Raw genomic sequence first — 23306 nt, 5'->3', positions numbered from 1 at the left:
TGTCTGAGGAACAGCAGGTGAAGATTTTTTCCTACATTGTGGGTTGTCTCTTCACACTGCTGGTGGTTTCTCTTGGTGTGCAGAAGCTTTTTAATAAGAAGAGATCCCATTTGTTGATTCTTTGTGCTAGTTCATGGGCAACTGAGGTTTTGTTCATAAAATCTTTTCCTACACCAATGTCTTCAAGAGTTCTACCTAACCTCTGTTTCAGCTGGTTTAGCATTTCTATTTTAATATTTAGATCTTTAATCCACTTCAAATTTAGTTTAGTGCATGGAGAGAGATATAGTTCTAGTTTTTTTTTATAGGTCTAGTTTTAATCTTTGGCAAGTTGAAACCTAATTTTTCCAGCACCATTTATTAAAGAGGCTATCTTTCCTTCAGTGAGGGTGTTTGGCTCCTTTATTGGAGATGGCTGAGTGTGTCTGGCATTGTTTCCACATCTTCTAATCTGTTCCACTGGTCCTCAAGTCTGTTTTTTTGCCAGTATCATGCTGTTTTTATCACAGTAGCTTTGTAGTATAGTTGCAAGTTGGGGATTGTGATACCCCTGGCCATGTCTCTGTTACCTAGAATTGCTTTTGCTATTCTGGGTCTCTTCTTGTTCCAAATGAATTTTTTGATTGTTTTCTCAAGGTCCATGAAGTATGCTGCTGGGATCTCAATTGGAATTGCATTGAATCTATATAGCAGTTTTGGAAGTATGCCCATTTTCACTATATTTATCCTTCTTACCAAGGAGCAGGGGATGTCTGTCCATTTTCTGATATCATCTTCAATCTCTCTTTTCAGAGTGCTATAGTTTTCAGAGAAGAGGTCTTTGATTTCTTTCGTTAGGTTGATTCCTAGGTATTTCAGTTTTTTGGATGCCATTGTGAAAGGAATTATTTACCCTATTTCCCTCTCAGTGAGTCTGTCATTGGTGTAGAGGAAAGCTATTGATTTTTGTGTGCTGACCTTGTATCCAGCTACTTTACTGAATTTGGTTATTAAGTCTAAAAGACTTTTGGTGGAGTTCTTGGGGTCTTCTATATAGAGTATCATGTCATCTGCAAATAATGACAATTTGACTTCTTCATTTCCTATCTTTATTCCTTTTATTTCTTTCTCTTGTCTAACTGCAATGGCTAATGTTGCCAAAACTATATTGAACAAGAGTGGTGACAGTGGACATCCTTGTCTTGTTCCTGATTTTAGTGTGAAGGATTTCAGTTTCTGACCATTTAGTATGATATTGGCTGTCGGTTTTTCATACATGGCTTTTATCAGTTTGAGGTAGAGACCATCTATTCCAATTTTTTGTAGGGTTTTTATCATAAATGCATGTTGGATTTTGTCAAATGCTTTTCCTGCGTCTATGGAAATAATCATACGGTTTTTGTCCTTGGCTCTATTGATAAAGTGTATTACATTGACTTGCATATGTTGAACCATCCCTGCATCCCTGGGATGAATCCCACTTGATCAGGGTGTATGATCTTCTTGATGATCTTCTGCATTGTTTGCCCATATCTTATTAAGGATTTTTGCATCTATGTTCATTAGTGAAATTGGCCTATAGTTCTCCTTTTCGGTTGAGTCCTTCTCTGCTTTGGGGATCAAGGTGATGCTTGCTTCCAGGAATGAATTTGGGAGTATTGCTTCCTTTTCAATTTCATTGAAGAGTTTAAACACTAGTGGCAGTAGTTCCTCTCTAAATGTCTTGTAGAATTCAGCAGTGAAGCCATCAGGGCCCGGGCTTTTCTTAGTTGATTAGTTTTTAATTACGTTTTCAATTTCATTGGTTGATATTGGGTTGTTTAGAATTTTTAGGTCTTCTTTGTTCAACTTTGGCAATTCCTATGTATCTAGGAATCTGTCCATTTTTTCTGTGTTTTCCATCTTATTGGGGTATAGGTTCTGGAAGTAGGTATTAATGATCCTCTGGATTTCTGCTGGGTCTGTTGTAATTTCACCCTTTTCATTCCTAATTGCATGGATTTGGGCCTTTTCCTGACTTTTTCTGATAAGGTTGGCTAAGGGTTTGTCAATTTTGTTGATTCTTGTGAAGAACCAACTCTTGGCTTCATTGATTTTTTTGTATCATTCTCAGAGCACCTCTTGAGAGGGCCTGCACACGAGTGTGAGTGCAAGTGTGGAACTGAGCACATTGGGACCCTCCCTGCCCTTGTGAATTGTTTCCCACTGAATAAAAAAGAATATGCAAGAATTTGTGCCTAATTTGGGGGGGGGGTACTGGAGATCGAACTCGGGTCCTTGCGCTTGCAAGGCAAGTGGTGGAACCACTGAGCTAAATCTCCGGCCCCTCGTGCCTAATTTTTATAGCAGCCCCAAACTGAAGGTATCCTAAATATGTACCATTAGTCTAGTAAATTACACTTTCATGAGACAGAACCTTGTATTGCCATTAAAAATACATACACAGGGCCATGAACCAAATGATTATTGACACAGGTTTTAAAAGTAGGTTATAAGGGCCGGGGATTTAGCTCAGTGATTTCGCTGCCTGCTGCGCAAGCGCAAGGACGAGAACTGCGCAAGCGAGTTCGATCCCCGGTACCAAAAAAAAAAAAAAAAGTAGGTTATAAAAGTGTGTAGTTTGAGCCTGTACACGCAAACCCATGTGTGCTGCTCTTGCTCGAGTTTCCAGGGGCCTCTCAGAGCGGTTAAATCCACTCTCATCACTTCATATCATCATCAACGTGATTTTAAAGAAGTTAAAGTCTGGAAAAATACACCCCAAATCTTATCACTGTGGGTGATGGGTCACGGGTGTTTTTCTTTAATTTTCAGGTTGCATTCGCTCTGTCTCGCTATTGCCGCTGCCAGGAGCTTGCTCCTCTGGACAGAGACTCCTTGCAGGCAGTCACAGAAGCTGGGGACTCCTGGCAGGGAGACTCGGTGGCACAGAAGCATATGGTGGGAACCATATGCTTCCCATATTGTATGAATTTCTCAGTAAATAGATCTCATTTTTTGAAGCCGGAATACAGAACAGAACTGTCTCTTTAGATAATAATACACACATACACATCTTTACGTCCACGCACCACACACGTTAAGGAGGGAGGATATTTCCTGTTCATGTTTTTCTCCCAGTGGCAACGCCTGCTGACTTCAGTCCGAAATGACTGCGCGGGCTGCGCCGAGTGCGCTTCGCAGGGACGCGACCGCCTGTTCCGCGCTCGGCACGAAGCGCGTTCTCAGCAGGACCGCGGGTCGGGACGAGGAGGCCGGGCCGAGGGCTCCCGGTCCAGCCCCTCCCGCCGAGCTGCTCAGGTGCTCTGGCCTTCCCCACATGTTCATCCTTCCTCCCTCCCTCCCGAACCGGCCCTCGCTGCTTTCCAACGCCTCTGCCTCCTCTGCCTTCTGTCCCAGCTCTTACCCAAATCTCCCGCAGCGCAGCGCCCTGCGCCAGCCTCGCGGAGGAGAGCTCTCCCCACTCCCCTGACCTCAGTCAGGCGTGGCCTTCGCCCCTCCCCGCCCAGCCCCCAGGCACCCTGTGCCCTCACTCACCCCCTAAACTCTCTCCTGGACAGCAGGCTTTTACCCTCCTTCGGGTGCTCACCGCCACCTTTGCCTTCCGCCCCCACACGTGCAGCTGCGCCTCATTTTCCCACCCAGGCTGTCCCGGCTGTGAATCTCCTGCCCCGCCGCCCCGCTGCGGACGCTCCATCACCTTCCGGCCCAGACTGGCCCTCAGCGCGTCCCTCACCCTGTCCCTCACCCTGTCCCTGTGCCTGTCGCAGCCCTCGGGCCTCACAGCTGAGTCTGCAGTGCCCGCGCGTCCCGTTTCTTATGAGATGGCCTCGCTGATCTAAAACTTTCTCACTGTGCTGTCCCAAACCTATACATTTTTCTGTCTTCACATCCACACTCCCGTCTCTCTCCACTGCTTTAAAAGTATTCTCCCAGTCAAGGACTAATTCGACTGCGAAAATCTTCTCAACACTGCCAGTTTTCCCTCCCTTGTCTTTTATTTCCAACAACTTGCTTCTTCTGGCTTCTTCCCATCAGCATTTAAACAAACACCACCCCTCCCTGGGCCACAATGCCTCGCTTCATGGCAGGCGCCTCCTCACGGGGACACTCAAACAGCTCCTCATCCCGGCCCGTGAAGAGCTCCAATCCACTCCGGGGCAGTTACTGCAAATCATGAGAGCAGTGGTTTTCAAAGTTCTGGCCAGGGACCGCAGGGGCAGAACGCACACATCAGTTTTCTGAAGCTCCCTAAGAGGTTCCAACAGGAGACAAGTGCGGAAGACCACGTACGGAGGCAGCAGCGCGAGGCCTCGGGAAGGCCGGTTTGCAGAGCCCCACCTCAGCCTAGAAGCGCGGCTCCTTCTCTCTCCCGCTCCTCCCGTGCCTCCTAGGCCTTTACCGTTATTCGTTATTCGCTCTGCACAAAATACCCACACCTGTTCAGGGCTGCTTCCCTCAGACCCTCGCTTCTTTCTCCCACAGGCACAAATGCAGTCACGGGACTTCTGCCACCACCCTCCCCTCACACAGAACCACGTGAGCGCGGCCCCACGAGTCAGGACACTAAGTCACCCACAGATTTGAAATTAAAAAGATTACTTTATACTCAATGCCTATATGTGCTGTATTTATAGAAAATACGTAAATAACATATTAGTAGATACAATCTGATTTCTAAGGCTTAAAATATTAAAATGTTCAGCTTAGAATTAAGGAAATGGGGCTGGAGGTTTAGCTCAGTGGTTCTGTCTCCTGCCTCACAAGCGCAAGGTCTTGAGTTTGATCCCCAGCACCACATAAAGAAAAAAAAGTAGAAATTAAGGAAATGGAGTATGTTTAATATTGCCATATATATTAAAAGCAATTTTACAAACAATACAAAAATGTGACTGTATTGTATATTTTAATTTTAAAAAGTCACATTGGTATATGATTCATTATAAATGAGTAAGTATATTCTTAGGAAGATGTAAACATTTTCTTGACTTCAAGTCATAAACTACCTGAGAAAGATTATAACTCTTCCCCAAAATGAGGAAGAAATAAATTATCAATACTCATAGTGTATACATGTAAGAAAAATAGATTTGCGTACCTGAGTAGTGAGTAAGGCTGTGTTTGAAAGATCAGTAAATCATTACAGTGACCCTAATCAACATAAAAAAAACCTTATCAGGAATTTTGATGAAAATAACAGTACATTAAACACTGAACTGTTTTTATTTTATAAATGTAAAAGAAATTATGTAAAGCAGCAAATACATTTCTCTCCAGCTGGTAACACACACATGAAAGGACACATACAAGTGTACACACCCCACACATACACACACGTGCCTGCCAGCTACAAACTCTGGGCACGTACATACCAAACTTCAGGGACCAAATTTTTAACCTAATCAATATGCACAGATTCATAAAATAAAAAATATATATACTTTAAGTGTGTTAACAAAATAACTTTCTCCTGAAAGGAGAAGTTATGGGTGAGATTCAGAAGGAAAAAAAGGCAGCTTCAACAATATTTGTTATGATTTGTCTCTAGATGTCTCCCCAAAACCTCATGCAGGCATAGGTAAAGATTTTTCAGAGGTGGCTGGATTTGGAGTGTGTGATGCTGGGGTTAAGGATATGTGCTAACTAAATTAGTCTACTGATTGGTTTGGCATAATTCTGAGTGTGGACAATGGGAAGGCCCACCCTGAGTGTGAGTGCTACCCGCCCTGAGGGTATATAGCCTGGATAGACTATGAGGGACAGAAAGAGGGCTGTTGCCTTCACTAACTGACTGCTGCTTGCTACTTTGCTGCTTTCCTGCCTTTTGCCCGCCATGGACTGTTTCTCCTCTGCCATGCCCCACTGCCATGGAGCCAGCCAACTATGGACTAAAACATCTGCAAACTGAGCTACAAAAAACATTTCATCCTTTAACTTTCGGTATTGGGTCTTTTGTCTCAACAACAAGAAAAGTAACTAAGACAGTTTTGATAGTATCTTAGTTATTTTTTTTTCCCCGGTACTGGGGATCGAACTCAGGACCTTGCACTTGCCAGGCAGGCAAGGCATCACTGAGCTACATTCCCAGCCTGATAGTATCTTAGTTCTTAAATTAGTAAAACAATTTTTTTTTTTTTGGTACCAGGGATTAAACTCGGGACCTTGCATTTGCAAGGCAGGCACTGGAACCACTGAGCTAAATCCCTGGCCTAGCAAAACAATTTTTTGACTCAGGGTCTTCCTATGTGGTCCAGACTGGCCTTGAATGCACTGTGTAGTCCTCCAACTCACAGTAATACTACCGCCTCAGCCTCCTGAGTGTTGGGATTACAGGTGTGTGGCACCACACCAGGCTTAAATTAGCAAATTTTGTGGGTTATTATGCTTAGTGTGTGTGCGTATATTATATTCTTTTTATGTATCAAATATGATATAAAAATGTTTTAATCCAATAAAATTATAAAAACACAGTTTGACAAAGCTCAAAGGAAAGAGTCATCCTTTAAAGGGTCATTTTAAATAATCTGCCTAATGAAATCCTGTTTCATTTTCTTTTCTTTTTCCTTCCTTCCTTCTTTCCTTCTTTCCTTCCTTTCTCTGCTTGCTTGCTTGCAGTACTAGGGATTGAACCCAGGCCCTTCACACTTGAGCTACATCCCCACCACTTTTTCTTATTTTGAGATAGGGTATCAATAAGTTGCTAAATTGCCCAGGCTGGGTTCAAACTTGGAATTCTCAGAGGGATGAAAGGGAGAGAAAGGGGATAAAAAAGAATCAAGATGTGTTGTGTGTACCAACTCCCCACAATGAATGTACTGTAATCATTATGTACTGCAAACGTACTAATAAAAATTCAAAATTGAAAGAAAAAAAGGAATTCTCTTGCTTCAGCCTCCCAGAGTGCTGGGATTACAGACATATGCCACCATACCCAGCTCTATTTTAAAAAAAATTTTATTTATTCATGTTTTTTCTATTTTTATTTTTAAATTTTAAAATTCTGAAAGGCTTCCCAAAAACCACTCATTATGAAGATTAATCATTCTACAACGGAACATTTCATGCCCTTCCATATTTTGCAATGTTAGAATAGCAACAGTTTTGTTGAGTAGCTGTTTAGTTTGAATAACATAATTACACAGAGGAAATATTTAGATAAAAGATTTTCTTACTGTGTCAAAGGAAAGTAAGTCATCTTTGCTCCCACCAAATACCATTATTTCATTTTCTTTTCCCAAACAGGCTGTGTGCCATAATCTACAATTGAAAATTATAAACAAAGTGAAATATTATCAAGGAAGAAACTGGTATTACATATAAATCAATTGTAAATTGTACACTCTAAAATTTAATCTATTTCAAAAGAGACATGATTGAACCTGAACCTCTGACATATCCTCAAAGGATTATCTATCTGTCTATCCATTTATTTGAGATAAGGTCTTGCTATGTAGTTCAGGCTGGCCTAGTAGTCATGGCAATCCTCCTGCCTCAGCCTCCCGAGTGCTGGATTACAAACTGCGCGACCATGTCCGGCAAAGGGGCTGTATTTTAAAGATTCCACTAGAGTTCACTGAATCATTTCATTTCAGTTAAGGAGATGATTCCTAATAGCTTATATCACCTGACCCCTTCATCTAATACTTCTAATACTTCTAATCCCATCATCTCATACTTATTACCCGTGAAATACAGTAAATTACAAAGGAAGTGACCCCGCCTGTGTGCACAAGCTTTCCCCAGCTCTCCCAGGAGGTCTAATCACGTGCGTGCTCTCCACCTGGGCCTCCCTCTGGCTCCTGGGCACTCACCCTGCAGCTTAGCCACTGCTGCACTCTCTGCATTTCTGCTGTCAGACCACCGGGCTCCCTGGGTACACAATACCATAATATGTTCCTAGAATTTTGTCTTTAATCTTCCCTACCTACATACAGCTAATAAATAATACTTTCATATTTTTTGCTCTTTTAGTCATTTGAAAATTTTAATTGACACACAATGTTTTGGGGTTTTTTTTTTGTTTTTTTCTTTTTTGGTAACGGGGATTGAACTTGGGACCTTGCGCTTGTGAGGCAGGGAGTGGAACCACTGAGCTAAATCCCCGGCCTGACACACAATGTTTGTACATATTCATGGGGTACCTGTGATAATTTCTTTTTCTTGGTACTGGGGATCAAACTTGGAAATTTGCACTTGCGAGGCAGGCAGCGGAACTACTGAGCTAAATCCTCAGCTACCTGTGATAATTTAATACATGTATACAATGTATAATGGTCATATCAGGGTAATAGCATTTTCATCTCCTCAAATATTTATCATTTCTGTGTTAGGAACTTTTGGATTCTTCTAGTTATTTTGAAATACATCATAAATTGTAGTAAACTATAGTTACTATGGAAATTTCCTGATTAGAACCAGCAGCTGGTTTTTCTAGCCTAATATTTGTGATCAACTGCTATTTCTTTTTCTCACAAATCTTAATTCTTATCTCTCTCTAAATGAATCTTCGATTTCAGACAACTCTACTTCCTTGCTTAACCTAAAAAAAGGTGGGGGGGGATTATAGATACCTCTAGGCTTTTGTTCACTTTTTCCTTATGCTTAGAAAAGTCATTCTTTCTAAGCCTTAAATACAATCTCAACCCCCACTAAGTGTTCCAAATAACCCATCCAAACTGGTTCGGCTGCAATCTATGTTCAGCTCATTTTATACTCTTCTGACTTACACTGAAAGACTAACTGCTCTGTCTACTAGCTTAATTATCTAATGTGTGACTTCTAGCTCTCTAAAAAAAACCCTATGAAGTCCATGAGGTCAGAAATTGGCATAATGGTGTGCTGGGGCCAACTCACTGGCTAAGTGAAGATGGCTGTGGCTATCACCACCTGGCTCAGGTTCAGTGACATCCGGCTGGTAATGAGAAATCAGCCATGGTGGGAGGATTTGCACCTCAAAAATCAACAAACACTAAACACACCCTCTACCCCTGCCCCAGAGTGGTTGTAATCGTATCCCAGCACATCACTGGAACTTGGGTATTCTGATTTTATTTAAATATGCCCAATATGGTATTCTGTACCCAGCAGATGCTCAAAATCTTTTGATTTGCGAAATCGAACACAAAATACAAATATAATTTATTCAGTGATTAAATATACAAATTATATCATAAAGGAATAGAGCAACTAATATTTTTGGCAATGGTCTGAAATCTCATATGCATTCTGATTTCACATTTACCAAATATAATTTTATAGTTTTATAAAGTTCAATATTTCCAGAGGCTCTAACTCTCTGAAACAGGTATGTATAAATGCCCCAATTTTATAAATTAAGAATTTTTACAAAGTTACTGACTTTACTCAAAGTTATTTATTTTTTTTGTGTAAATATTTTTCTTCCTTTCTTTTTTTCTTTCTGGTACTGGGGATTGAACCCAAGGCCTTTGACTAAGCTACATCCCTAGCCCTTATTTATTTTTTATTTTGAGACAGGGTTTCACTAGGATGCTAAATTGCCCAGGTTGGTCTCAAACTTGCAATCCCCCTGCCTAAGCCTTCCAGATAATGCCACTACACCTGGCTTGCAATTACTTTTCTTTTTTTAGTGTTTGTGCTGCCGAAGCGAGCACAACAATTACTTTTCTTAATAGGCCAAATTGCTGAAGCAGCAGATGCCCCAAACAATTATAGATTATTATTTATTATATTACTGCACAACCGAGTTTTAGTACATTAATCTCTTTTACTTAAATTCCATAAATTCAAACAGTGGAAGTACACATAATTTGTTAAACTAAGTACTTTTCTCAAACAACCATGCACATATTCAGTGACAAAGGTGCTTGTGACCCAGGACGGAGCTGAGTCACTAGATATGTTGCTTGGGAAACTCTGCCCAGTTCTCCAAATCGTGTGTTAGAAAGTAAAACAGTGCTGTACATCCAATTTTAGCAAGAACCCATCAAGGAGACTGACTGGAATGAATGTCCCCACATATGGGCAGGGACAGATTAATTTTCAGGAGAGAGGGCCATGGATAGCCCTGGCAGTCCTCATGGCATCCAGCAGAACTTGCATCTCTCTGTGCTGATGCTTGACCAGACACCTCTCACGGACACACAGAAAGGGTCCTTGCTCACGGCTGCTATAAAGGTGGTCAGATAATGGCTTTATAGGTGGTTTGCAACACACAGAGTTTAACTGAGATGAGGCCTGGAGAAGGCAGAACCACACTGCAGAACTGTTTCTCAACCAGGAGAGATCGGTCCTCCAAAGGGGCATGTGGCAATATCAGTAAATATTTTCGGTTGTCACATGTGAGAAGAGGGAAAACAGTACTAATCACATCTGGTGGGTAAAGGTCAAGGGTGTGGCTAGGACACCCCTAACAAGAGTTATCTGGTTCAAAATGTCAACAGTGCCAAAGTTGAGAAACCCCACCTTTGATTTCTAAGCAGAGAATTGGGCAGCTTACATTTCAAATTGTAACTTGGAAATTTTTGCACCAAATGAACCCAAACGTTAGGTAAATTGTCACTTTTGTTAAAAAAAAATATATACACAAATAGCCGGGGATTTAGCTCAGTGGTTCTGGTGCCTGCCTTGCAAGCACAAGGACCCAAGTTCGATCCCCAGTACCAAAAAAAAAAAAAAGATATATATATACACACACACAAATATATACATTCTCCTTACACTCAACTGTATCCCACCTGTTCTCCTCCTCACCTGATACCTGATGATAGCTCTGTCTCTGTTTTATCTGCCTTAGGAAAACTCTGGCCTGGATTTCATCATCGAAGAGCACTGGAAAGACTTTCCTGCCTTGAGTTTGGTGACATCTAGCTTGCAACCTGCTGTTTTTTCTACAGACTGATAGTTTCTGTCCTCTCACAGCTGCTCTAAACTTAGCACCTAAACATTCTAATAAAGCATAGCATTTACATGACACATCAGCTGAATCACAAGAAATCTCTTTACACAGCTCTAGTTCTAACTAGCATATTGATAATAATTGCGTCGCTCTAGTCATTCATTAAGAGTTGAAACATAAAAATAAGAGCAATTTAAAATTAAACATTTTTATTACCATTTTGGTCTGTAACACATTCACAACATCAAAAAACTGGAAGAAAGACAGTCTAGTCCAAATCCCTCGTTTCACAGCCAAGGAAATTGATGCTCAGTTTCTTTAAGTGACTTTAAAGTAAAAAAGCTAAGTGGTAGCTGACCAAGGACTAGAACTCTGGCCTCTCACATCTTAATAGTAGACTCTTAAATTAAGCAAATATGTTTCAAGAGCCAGAATAATATATGCTGATGAATTTTTATACATGAAAATATAAGAATCACATATGTAATTATGATAGACTTTAAATATATAGTACATATTAACAGATACAGACACACCAAAGTAAATATACTTTCAGAGCTTTTTTCTAAGTTATTCATCATTTATTAAATAAAAAATATAGATCATTAAATTGACTTCACACTAGTATTTAATCTGTAGTAAAAATATCGAAAATCTATGGCATGAAAAAGAATGTTACTATCATGATTATTATATGCTGAATCTGAATTTCGTATGAAGATACTTTTATTATACTATTCAATGGAATGTGAAAAATTAAGAATTATCATACTTTTGTGTTATTTTCTTGTCTAATGATAGTATACTATTTCTATAATTTTTGCCCTATAATGTACTACAAATAATGAACTTATATTCTTTTTTGAAAAATTCACATTAATGAATGCATCAGACTATTAACAAATGAAAATAATTTTCCATCTACTAGATCAACATAGAAGCAAATTTTCTCATTAAATTAGTTTAAAGTTCTTCTAAAAACAAAACAACTACTATTGAAACCAAATTATTCTTGTCTACTTATTAAAATATTACAATTTTTAAAGCTTAATGTTATGAGATGTTTTAAATTATCTTATCCTTTTCATATTTATCAGGCAAGATTATGAATTTATCTAAAATAACTATTTTAAAATAGGCAAATATGGGTAAAAACTAGATCATTTCTAACAATTACATAAAATTTATTTAACTTTTATAATTACATTATTTAGGTGACATAAAGCTCATGTGAAAGATATCCATCTGGATAGTTTTATGATTTCAATGGCAAACACTATAAATTTAGAGCTGTATCTTAATATTTTAAAAATTCTTAACTATTTTGTTCTGTCAACTTCTAAACTTACCTGGGTCTTGTGTTAGGTAAATGTATGAGTTGTTTCCAACAATTTGTTATGACATTATGAATCCAACCATCACCTGCAATATTAAGGCAGTTCAGAAATTAAGATTAGGTCTTTGGGATACAATGTTAATGTTTTCCAAATTTATTATGTTACATTTATATAATTATCTTTTTTGTGTGTGTACAGTTTTTCATAAATGTTTTCACACATACATAGAAAAGTAGATTGATTCACATATCCCAGGTTCAATAAATAGCAAGGTTTGGGGCTGGAATATAGCTCAGTGTTAGAGAATATACTTAGCACATGCAAGGCCCTAGGTTTAATCCCCAAAATGAAAAAGTAAAAATATTTTGTCACATGTGTTCCATTTATCTCTTTATGTTCTATTTTTGAATTACTAAATCAAATCCTAGATTCCCTATCATTTTCCCCATACATACTTCAGTATTCATTGCTTAAAAAATGGACCCTTTTAAAATAATCACAATGCCATTATCACAGTCAACAAAATTAAAAACAAGCTTATGGTATCCATATGACCAAATCTTAAACTGAATCTGTGAAGGAGGAAACTGAGTGGAATACTAAAAATTAGGACATCTAATTTCCCAAAGGCCAATGATCAAAAATAGAAAATAGGAATTATGACTCTTTTTTTTTTTGGTACTGGGGATCGAACTCCAGTCCTTGTGCTTTACACAGCAGGCAGTGGAAAATAGGAATTATGAACAGTAGATCTCTTAAAGTTATGCTATTAACCTTTAGTGAAAAATAAAGATATCAATTTTTAGTGTGATTCTAAATCTCTTTTAATTAAAAAAATCACAAATTAGAGAAGTATAATAATCTACAAGAACAACTAACATCCCTTACTAGGAATTACTTTTTCTCTGACTAGCTTCTGGGGTTTGCAATCAGCAGACAGCCAAACATACCAGTGATGCTAAATAAACTTATGTTGAATAGCAAATGGTTGTTTCAGATTCGGATTTCAGCAAATGGTTGTTAAACAGAATAGTTTCAATAGCATATAAGGTTTTTCAATAAAACATGTCTAGCCATAGAAAACTTCTGGGTTATGGATGCACATTGAGCCCATACTCTTAAGTGAAATAAATAGGACACGTGTGTAAATATTGAAAAATTTCTCTGGTGTGAAAGTGTAAATGAGGATCAAAATGTATAATAGATAATGTGAAATAGGAAGAAAAGATTGAAAGGGGAAGAGAAGGGGAAGTGGGGGGACAAGGGAAAGGAAAGAAGGGAAAGAAAAAAATATGAGAAAAGAAGGGAAAAACAGAAACAAAGTCTTTATAAACAGGGAGGGGCGGTGGGGTTGAAAGGAGGGCAGGGAAATGGGGAAAAATAAGAACCAAGATTTATCATATACAGGTACAAATTCCCAATGATGAATGTCATCATATTGTATACCTAAAAGGTACCAATAAACTTAATGAATAAAAAAGAAAAGAAAACTTCTGGGTTAAGATAATAAACGACATCTCACATGTCAAACCAGGAAGTGGATTTTCTTGGTCTTTTGTCTACTCTGTTGCCACAATTTTTTTTTTTGTACCGGGGATCGAACTCTGGACCTTGTGCTTGCGAGGCAGGCAGCAGCACAACTGAGCTAAATCCCGGGTCAAGATGCCACAATTTTTTTATTACTGAACAAAACACTGCATTACAAAACCCAGATCTATTGGGACCAGCAGTGACAGGAGTTACAAAATTCTGCTGAGTATTTTCCTTCATGAGACTGAATCATAAATTAGCAGGACATAGAATCACAGAATACGATAGTGGAAAAGGGCTTTAATTCAGCTAAGTTCACCATCCTTTCTCTTCTCTATACCTAGGACACTAGAGGACATAGACAGCCAAGGGTAGAATAGCAAAGAGGTTTCCTAATTCTTAATGTAAACACATAGTTGGGGATGAAAGGAAAAGTAGAAAGAAAAATAGTAAGACTTCATTATAAGAATGAAATACAAGAAAAAAGAATGAGATAATAACTGTATGTTAAATTTTAATCAACTTACTTAATGGAATATTATCTGAACTTAGTCCACCAAATAGGAAAAGCTTATCATCAGCTATTGGTGTTAAAGTGTGCCACGACCGATGTTTTGGGCTTTCTCCATTAACAGGAATCCTGTAGCAAGGGAAAAAAGTTAAAACCTAGGTGGGCCGGGGATTTAGCTCAGTGGCACTGCACTTGCCTCACAAGTGCAAGGTCCTGAGTTTGATCCCTGGTACTGAAGAGAAAAAACAAAAAACAAAACAAAACAAAAACACTAGAAAAAACCCCCAAAAAACACCTAGGTGCTGTATTAGTCAAATAAAAGGTTTTTTGGTATCTCAGATCTTTAAAAAACTTCTTTTACACCTAAAAAAAAGAGTTAATTTTACTAGTCCTATTACATGAAAGTTTAAAAAACATTAAGTTCTTACATGAATTTAAAGTATTTCAGTATAACATCAATTCCACCTGTCCACAGAACACAGGGTAAAAATAGAAGTCAATTTCTTGCAAACTCACAATGCATGTCTTCTTGTTGGTTAATTAACATCCTTCCCTAGTTTTTCAATGCAGTTATTTTCCTGTCTATAACTTTTTGTTTCATGTTCAATTTTTTGTTTTTAACCAATTTCTCCAAGGATAATGTAAGTTTTGTGGTTACTATTCCTACTTTGGTCTACCTATAGACGTTCCCAAAGCATTATCTTCCTCTGAAAATGCTAGCTATACTAATTCAAAATAAAAGTACACACACCATTCCAGATCCAGGATAAACCTCTAGTGTTCACTCAGATATCTTCTTAAATATAGAAATAAAAAATAAACGTAAGTTACAGACAAAAAGTTTAATTCAGGAGGTGAGTAGCATTCTTCAACATTCTGGAATGCTTCACAAAAAGCCATCTTTCAAAGATGTAATTTATGTTTTCCAATATGGAAATTGTCTTATTTTTTTTATTTAATTTTTTGGTACCGGAGATCGAACTTGGGACCTTCCACTTGCGAGGCAGGCAGCAGAACCACTGGAATTCCACTGGAACCACTGGAATCCCCGGCCCTTCATTGTTTTTGTCAATTATAAGAAACCCTTCAGTTGAAGCATTTAACAGTTACAAAAATATTTTTTAAATAGGAAAATCCTCTAATAATCTTGTCTCTCAGCAATAAGAAGAAACACTAATTTGTTGTATATCTTTTAAGATTTTTTTTTTCTCTTTGCAGTACTGGAGATTGAACCCAGGGCCTTCACACTAAGTTACATCCCCAGCACCTTTCTTTTTTTTGTGTTTTTTTGCTTGTTTTTTGTTTTTTGGTACCGGAGATTGAACTCGGGACCTTGCACTTGCGAGGCAGGCGGCAAAACCACAGAGCTAAATCCCCGGCCCCAGCACCTTTCATTTTTTTTTGGTAACAGGGATCAAACTCGGGTCTTTGTGCTTGCGTAGCAGGTGGTGAAACCACTGAGCTAAATCCCCGGCCCATCTTTCATTTTTTTTTTTTTTTTTTTTCCCCATCTTTCATTTTTGAGACAAGGTCTCACTAAGTCTCTAAGCTCCCCAGGCTGGGCTTGAACTTGCTATCCTCCTACCTCAATCTCTGAGTGCTGAGATTATAAGGGTGAGTTACCATGCCCAACATTTTTAAGACCTTAATGCATATATTAACATATTTATTTAAAAAAATATAAGATCATATATTCTATTCTGAAATAATATCTTGTAACCTCTTTCACTGAAATAATATCTTCTAAATCACACACATTCTCACACACATACAAACACTTGCCATGTCTTTGAAGGAATTATGAATCAAAGTAAAAGTTTTGTTCTATATTTTAAACATACTGCTAGACTACTTACTGTCCAGGGATATAGTTCCAATTTGCACTCCTACCAACTGTGTTGTTACATCCTAGCACACACTGGTCATTATAATTATTTTTATCTGATAAATAACTGAAAACTTACTTTTTTTCCATTTCTTTGATAATCCATGAAAACATTTTAAAATAATTTTTTCCTATTAGTAATTTTTGTGTGTATGTGTGTCTCGATGAGTTCAGTCACGACTCTGCACAAGCTAGGCAAGTGCTGTATCACTGAGATAACCCTGGTAGCCACCTGCTGGTGTTTCTTTTTTTCTTTTTTTTTTTTTGTACCGGGGATTGAACTTGGGACCTTGTGCTTGGGAGGCAGGGGGCGGAACCACTGAGTTAAATCCCTGGCCCTAGTGTTTCTTTCTTTTTTTTTTTTAACGTGTCAAAAAGAACCTTTATTCCTTTCTAACAGCTTCATGCTTTCTTGCCCGATGCCTTTGGAGCTGGCGCCTTCTGGGCTGAAGCCTTCTGACCCTTTTGCTCGGCCTTTTCACTGGCAGCCTTCTGGGCAGGTGCCTTCTGGCCCGAGGCTTTCTTGGTGGCAGGAGTCACCTTCTTTGCTGGAATTTTAGCTTTAGCTGCAGCAGCAGCAGCAGCAGCTGCAATGGCAGCCTTAGCAACAGGCGCCTTTTTGGGAGAAGGCTTTATGATAGCAGCCCTTTGCAGCTTCTCAACTTCATTCTTGATTATCGTGTTCCTCATTTTCTTTGCCTTCATGACTTTGAAACGATCAAAGTCTGTCATCTTGGCTTTTCTTTCTCTGGCTTCAATCTTCTTGGCCCAGCTCGTGGCTGCCCACTTTGTGTTGATGTCAGCCTTCTGCCAGCTTGTTGGACATACTTCTGGTGGGCACTGTACTTGAGGATGAAGTTGGTGAGCTGCATGCACTTGAAAGGCATGGACTGGCGGCTCACCTGAGTGCAGGGTCCATCCACCAGCTCCCGGTTCTGTTCGATGACCAACAATCATGACCAGATTTCCGTTGAGGTCCGAAGGAGACGTAGGCCACCGGGCCGACTTCCACAAGGCGCCTGAACACCATGTCGGGGGCGCACGGCAAGAAGGAAGGCCCTAGTGTTTCTTTATTTTATTTTTTTTTGGTACCGGGGATTGAACTCGGGACCTTGTGCTTGCGAGGCAGGTGGCAGAACCACTGAGCTAAATCCCTGGCCCTCCTAGTGTTTCTTTATGCTGCTAATCATGTCCTTTGTCCATTTTTCCATTGAATTCTTTGTCTCTTTCTTAGAGATTTTCTGAGTTTGTGTAAATCTTTGCCCTCACCTCTCTGTTAGAGATATTACAGACAGGTGTACTTGCACATGCCTGTAATCCTAGTGCTCAGGGAAAGCTGAGGCAGGAGGATGGCAAGTTTGAGACCAGCCTGGGAAACTCAGCAGATGCTATCTCAAAAGAAAAAAATAAAAGGGGTTGGGGCTATAACTCAGTGAGAAAGCTCTGGGTTAAATTCCCAGTACCCCTACATGCAAAAATTGTAAATGTTACCTTTTCAATGTGCATTTTCCAATTTGCTATTAAATTTTTTGTGGTACATTTTTCTATAGAGAAATATTTATTTATTGTTTATTTTAATTTTTGCGGTACTGGAGGTCAAACCCAGGGGTTCTCTACCATGAAGCTACATCCTCAGACATTTTTTAAATTTTTATTTTGACACAGGGTCTCATTAAGTTGCCCAGCTGCCCTCAAATTTGCAACCCTCCTGCTTGTCTCCTAAGGAGCTGGGATCACAGGCTGCCCACTGTGCCTTGCAAGAAATATTTAATTTTTAAGTCGTTTCACCAGTCAGTCTTTTTGTTTATAAAACTTGGGTTTACATAATCTTTATAAAAGCTTTCTCAATGCCTTTACTGTATTGTATTATATTGTATGCATTATATGTATTGTTCTGGGGATTGAATCCACAGGCATTATATCACTGAGCTACATCCCCAGCCCTTTATTTTATTTTATATTTTAGAGACAGGGTCTCATTAGGTTGCCCAGACAGGGCCCAAACATGTGATCCACTTGCCAGAGACCTCCAAAGTAGCCAACATTACAGGCTTTTGTCACCAAGCCTGACTCAATGCCATGATTTTAAATATAATGTGCTATGTTTTATTGATACTTTTATAGTTTTGTTTTAATGGTATTTATACTCTAGAATAATATGTAGCTCTGGCTGCATGTCATTGCACAAAAGGCCAAATTGATAGCTAATTCTATTTATTCTATTGTTAAATATATACTGTGAACCATAAATAAAATCTGACTTTTACTCACTTCATTCTCTACCCATGTGAAATGACCCCATTCAATCACTCCTTCATTTCTTCTGACCTATCCTCAAAGGCTGCTTACTATAAAACTAGGACTTGCATACAACCAGTTTCCAACTGTTAGTAACTTCATGTTTTATACAGTTCAAAGAACAAACTATTTAAATCCACATATTCTTTTAGACATATAATCTGAAGAATGAAAAATCTCAGTTCAGTCTTTTTAGGGATCCCAATTTGGATCATAACCACACACAAACCTCTAGATTGAAATGAACCTAGATTTCAAACTTACCTTCCAGACCAGGCCCAGGTGTCTAAGTTTAGATAGTGCAAGTCACTCATCCGAGTTTGCTAAAATAAAAGTGCGTCACATTAGACCATAGTTAACACCTTTTCCAGCCTTAATGTAAGTTCAGATTAAAAACAGACTGTCAAGAAAAAAAATAAACTATCTCAGAGCCGAGGATTTAGCTCAGTGGTGCTGAACCTGCCTCACAAGTGCAAGGTCCTGAGTACAATCCCTGGTATCAAAAAAAAGACTATCTCTATTCTCCTTCACATTTGAAGCTTAAATACTAGGAAATAGTTCTAAGCATTAATAAAATAAACATTGAGCTCCCGAATTAATGTGTCAAAGGAAAAAGGAAGAAATGAGTTTAAACAAGGTTCAGATGATATGAAATTAAGCTTTTCTGATCCTGCATTAAAGTGAAGGATTTTCCCATTAAAATATGATTTATAATCATCTGTGACTGCTTCTATATGGTCTGTTGTTTTGCTGGTTTTTAAGACAGGGTCTTGCTATGTAGTTCAGGCTGGCCATGAACTCACTGTGTAGCCCAAGCAGGCCTCAAACTTGCAGTGATTCTCCTGCTTCAGCCTCCCAAGTGCTATATCTAGAGTTTTTGAACATTCAATTGTTCCACAAAATCAGAGGATACATTTTTGTAACAAGTATCAAACATAACAATACCATTTCCATTGAGAGTACTAACCAGAACACGTCCACCAAAGACATAACCCTTATTTCCAAGAACTGCACATGAATGTGCAGCGCGTGGCTGTGGTGGAGTTCCACCCTACAAACAGAGATCAAAACACAGTGAGAGACCTGAACACGACTAAGATGTCACATTCCTCCTCACAGGATGAGAAACACCTCACCACTCAGGTGTTGATGTAATTCAGTTAAAGTTCCTAATGTGAAAGTTCATTCTAAAAAAATATAATTATATAAAAATATTACTCTTTAAAAACAAAATTTATTCTTTCTTTACTTTTTAAAGAATTTCACTCTCCCTTTGGTGCGGGGGAGTGAACTCAGGGAATTGTGCATGCTTGGCAATCACTGTACTACTGAGGTATATCCCCATCCCTTTTTAAATTTCTTCCACTTAAGTTGCCCAGGCTGGCCTCAAACCTAGGATCCTCCTTCCTCAATCTCCTGAGGATGTGGGATTACAAGTGTACTGTGACACCACACTGTCTTCTAGGGTGCTTTTCTTAAATGCCTGATATATTAAAAAAATAAAATTTCATACAAATTTTAGCTTGGAATATAAGTGATTTAAAAATCAAACTTAAAAACACTTCACCACTACACATACAGAGTTAATACTGGGAATGAGCAGTGTAAATTGAGATGATCTCAGAGTCTCAAAAAAAAGAATTAAATATGCCCTCAAAACTCCTCAAATTCAGAGGAAGAACTGCATGGCTGGCTTAAGCCAAACCGCGCCTTATTGCTTCCTAAATGTTTTAACCCTAAAAAATGCTTCTCTATACTCTGAATAAAGCTGATCTTTTCTTTAGAGAAGTTTTTAGTTGGTGTGAGAAAGAATATAACAAGTAGGTGAATGAATAAGATTTGAAGCAAAGGTGGTTGGGGGAAGCTCAGTTCCACAGCATGTGGGAGAATGTGCTTAGCAACTGAGAGAGGGGCCTGGGCTCAACAGGGAGGGAGGGAGGATCATCTCCACGATTTCCATGTGCTCATGACGGGTGCCTTTGTGTATGTGTTTCATCCAAGTTCTGAAAAGACCCAACAGATTCACCTCACTGGCTAAGAATACGAGCACAGGAAACTTACCTTCTGCAGCCAGTATTATAGCTCCCTAAACTTTCAAGGTTCACTAAAAGTCAACCTGGTGAGAAATAATTCAGATTTTACCTATTATATTTAAATAAGTGAGACAGAATCATGTAAGAGTTTTCTTTCCCAGTCTTTCTGGCAAGGCAAAACTTGTATTAATATCCCCCTAGAAGTTCCAGACCCTTGCTCATTCTCTAAGGAAGTAAAGGGTTAGGCCAGAAAGAGATCTAGGATTAGTTGCAGGAGACTGAGCCTCAGTAATATTTCTCTCCACCTACCTGCTGACATGAAATTATCTTAACTGAAGTAAAAACCTTTTATTCCGGGCCAGGGATTTAGCTCAGTGGTTGCAATGCCTGTCTCGCAAGCTCAAGGACCCTAGTTCGATCCCCGGTACCAAACCAAACAAAAATCCCTTTTATTCCATTAATAAAAGACACCAACTCTTAAAATGCAAATGCTGATCAAAGTAAAATTCAATTGACAAGTATAAATAACTGACAGTTGATCAGTACTAAACTAGAAATGGTGTGAAGAGAACAGAAGAGCACTGGAAACCTGAAATTCACTGCCTGGAAAAAGAGCATGCAGAGAGGGTCAAACAGTAACTCAGAACTTGCCAACATTTCCATCAGCAACTTCAGATATAGGACTGTAAGGAACTTTAGTCATGTAATCATATTAAGAGACAAAGTTAGTTTTGCCTGCTTGACTTTCCCTCTGTTCAGTTCTGGTGAGCTTTATCAATCGCAATACCCCACACACACACTCCCCAGGATGGGCATGTGACTCAAGACTGGCCAGGCACCCCCTCAGCAACAGGGGTGCTGTGAGAGTGGGAACATGCCCAAGGAGAGCCAGAGTCCTCTTCCAGGACTAATATACGAACACAGAGAGTACAATACAAAGAACTATTTGTGTAGTTAGGGCTCTATTCCTTCCTAAATGGCCCAGGTGGTTTGGATTAGATGAAATGAAGCAGGCACAAAAGAGAAGCAGGGACAAACAGGTGCAGCAAGACAGAAAGTATTCTGATGGTGTTGAGAAATGGGCTCCCAAGGTGCTTGTCTATACAGCTCTTTTGCTGTATGAACCATGCCAAAGTGCTTAAACCAATTTGAATTTGTGTTTGGTCACTAGCAAATGAATGAATATTGACAGTGTATTTTTGTTACACTATTAGGCATATAGCTCTGATTTCAAGGGTTTATTAAAACATAGATACCCAGGTATGGAGGCAGATACCTATAATCCAAGCACTCTGGGAGACCAATGCAGGAGGACTGCAAGTTTGAGCCCAGCCGGGACAAGTGTCTCAAAATAAAAAATAAAAATGAGCCAGGGGTGTAGCTTGGTGTGAAGGCTCTGGATTCAATGCCCAGTGCCACAAAAAAAACCCACCAAGAAACAAAAAAAACTCCATAGGTATTTAAAATTATCAACTTTGTTTAAAAAAAGGACTTAAGGGGGCAGTGAGAGAGATTAACTAGTAGTCCAGGGTGGCCTTGAATTGATTAGGAAGCCTCGAATTGTATAGTTAATTATCTGACATGGAGAAAAACATATGATTTTTTTAATGGTACTGATAACAGTACTCAAGAGAAATATTTTCCACATGGTTACAAAACCATATATTAACATATAAATAACATGTGCTCACTTTGGCAGCACATATACTAAAATGTAAACAACACAGCAAGAAACTAAATGTTTTAAAAGTACCAGTGAATATATGAATATAAAGGCAACATTTATAACACTTACTTTAATTTCTGGTTGAAACCAAGTCTGCGTCTTTGTGTCAAATACATGGACGTCATTATGCCATCCCCAGAATATCTGCTCTTCCTAAAACAGAAAGTTTTTAAGTATCTCAAAGCTTTCCTTTTCACGTGAGTGTTACAGTTCTGCCACATGTTTACTGGTCAAATAACTGACATCTGTAAAAACTGAGCTCAGTGTCACCAAAGCCACAGAGCTGAGGCATACACCACCTGGCAGAGAGCCGTCCCCAGGACAGTGGGCGCTCCACCTGGCAACCCTTCTTCCTTAAGTGCTGCTTCAGCAAACCACAGTTTTACGTGTTGAGAATTGTTCGATTCTTTCAAAGGAATGTCTCTTAAAATTCCACAGGACAGAATGATTATTTACATTCGACAATCCGTTTGCGTAAAGTAGGTGGTCAGAACCTAACGCTTGCTGTAGTAATCATAAGGAGGGGTGGTTCCATCTCCAGCAAGTTCCTATCTCTTCTATTTCACCATGCAGTTTGCTCTGACAGATCAAACTGAAGCCAACTTTCTTCTTTGTCTTCTAAGAGATAAAGTCTTTGTTGGGAAGGGAAAGATTTAGCAGTTACACTGCATTTAGCGTCTTCTAGATTGCTGAAGCCCTCCATAACTACCCTAGCTTTCCTCTATGCCACCTTTATGTTCTATGTCAGAAATACATCACTTGGGCCAGGGATTTAGCTCAGTGGTTTCACTGCCTGCTGTGCAAGCGCAAGGACCGGGTTCAATCCCTGGTACCAAAACCCCCCCCAAAAAAACAAAACAAACAAACAAAAAAAGAAATACATCATTTGCCTTTGATAGGACTCGCCAAGCAAGTCAAATAAATCAAGCAATTTATGTGGCTTGGAATCTAAACGAAAAAAGTCTACTTGTTCTCCTGGAACTTTAGGACATGTTCGTTAGCTTACCTGCACTAGGGAAGAAGAGCAATGGGGGATTTCACTGTAACAATACTTAGAAATAGTGGTAAGTTATATTCCTGAAAATTATTAGTAAAACTTTAAGTAGCAAAATTTTAAAGATATTTCTTTTA

At 39.1% G+C, this 23306-nt stretch overlaps 1 protein-coding gene and 1 pseudogene across 7 annotated transcripts in view; both read right to left on the bottom strand.

Moving 5' to 3' along the window:
• Klhdc1 (kelch domain containing 1) overlaps window positions 1-23306 on the bottom strand; it is a 94159-nt gene that overhangs the window by 3970 nt on the left and 66883 nt on the right. For 4 of the 7 annotated variants that reach the window (XM_087208069.1, XM_021262622.2, XM_004835590.4 and 1 more), the window contains exons 6-12: window positions 22245-22328; window positions 19384-19467; window positions 18681-18739; window positions 14250-14362; window positions 12205-12277; window positions 7152-7236; window positions 5078-5130 (exon numbers count right to left, since the gene is read on the bottom strand). In XM_087208069.1, the coding sequence (XP_087064195.1) occupies window positions 5078-5130; window positions 7152-7236; window positions 12205-12277; window positions 14250-14362; window positions 18681-18739; window positions 19384-19467; window positions 22245-22328 (551 nt within the window). The remainder of the gene's footprint in view (window positions 1-5077; window positions 5131-7151; window positions 7237-12204; window positions 12278-14249; window positions 14363-18680; window positions 18740-19383; window positions 19468-22244; window positions 22329-23306) is intronic. The other 3 variants (XM_004835593.4, XM_004835591.4, XM_087208068.1) reach the window with 3 other exon arrangements.
• LOC101706155 (large ribosomal subunit protein eL14 pseudogene) lies at window positions 16360-17163 on the bottom strand (annotated as a pseudogene).

Source organism: Heterocephalus glaber, unplaced genomic scaffold (genome assembly GCF_053883595.1).
Source record: "Heterocephalus glaber isolate CG9 unplaced genomic scaffold, H.glaber_assembly_v1.0 deba00000901, whole genome shotgun sequence".
NCBI lineage: Eukaryota > Metazoa > Chordata > Mammalia > Rodentia > Bathyergidae > Heterocephalus > Heterocephalus glaber.
This window is presented reverse-complemented; position numbering and strand designations above follow the sequence as displayed.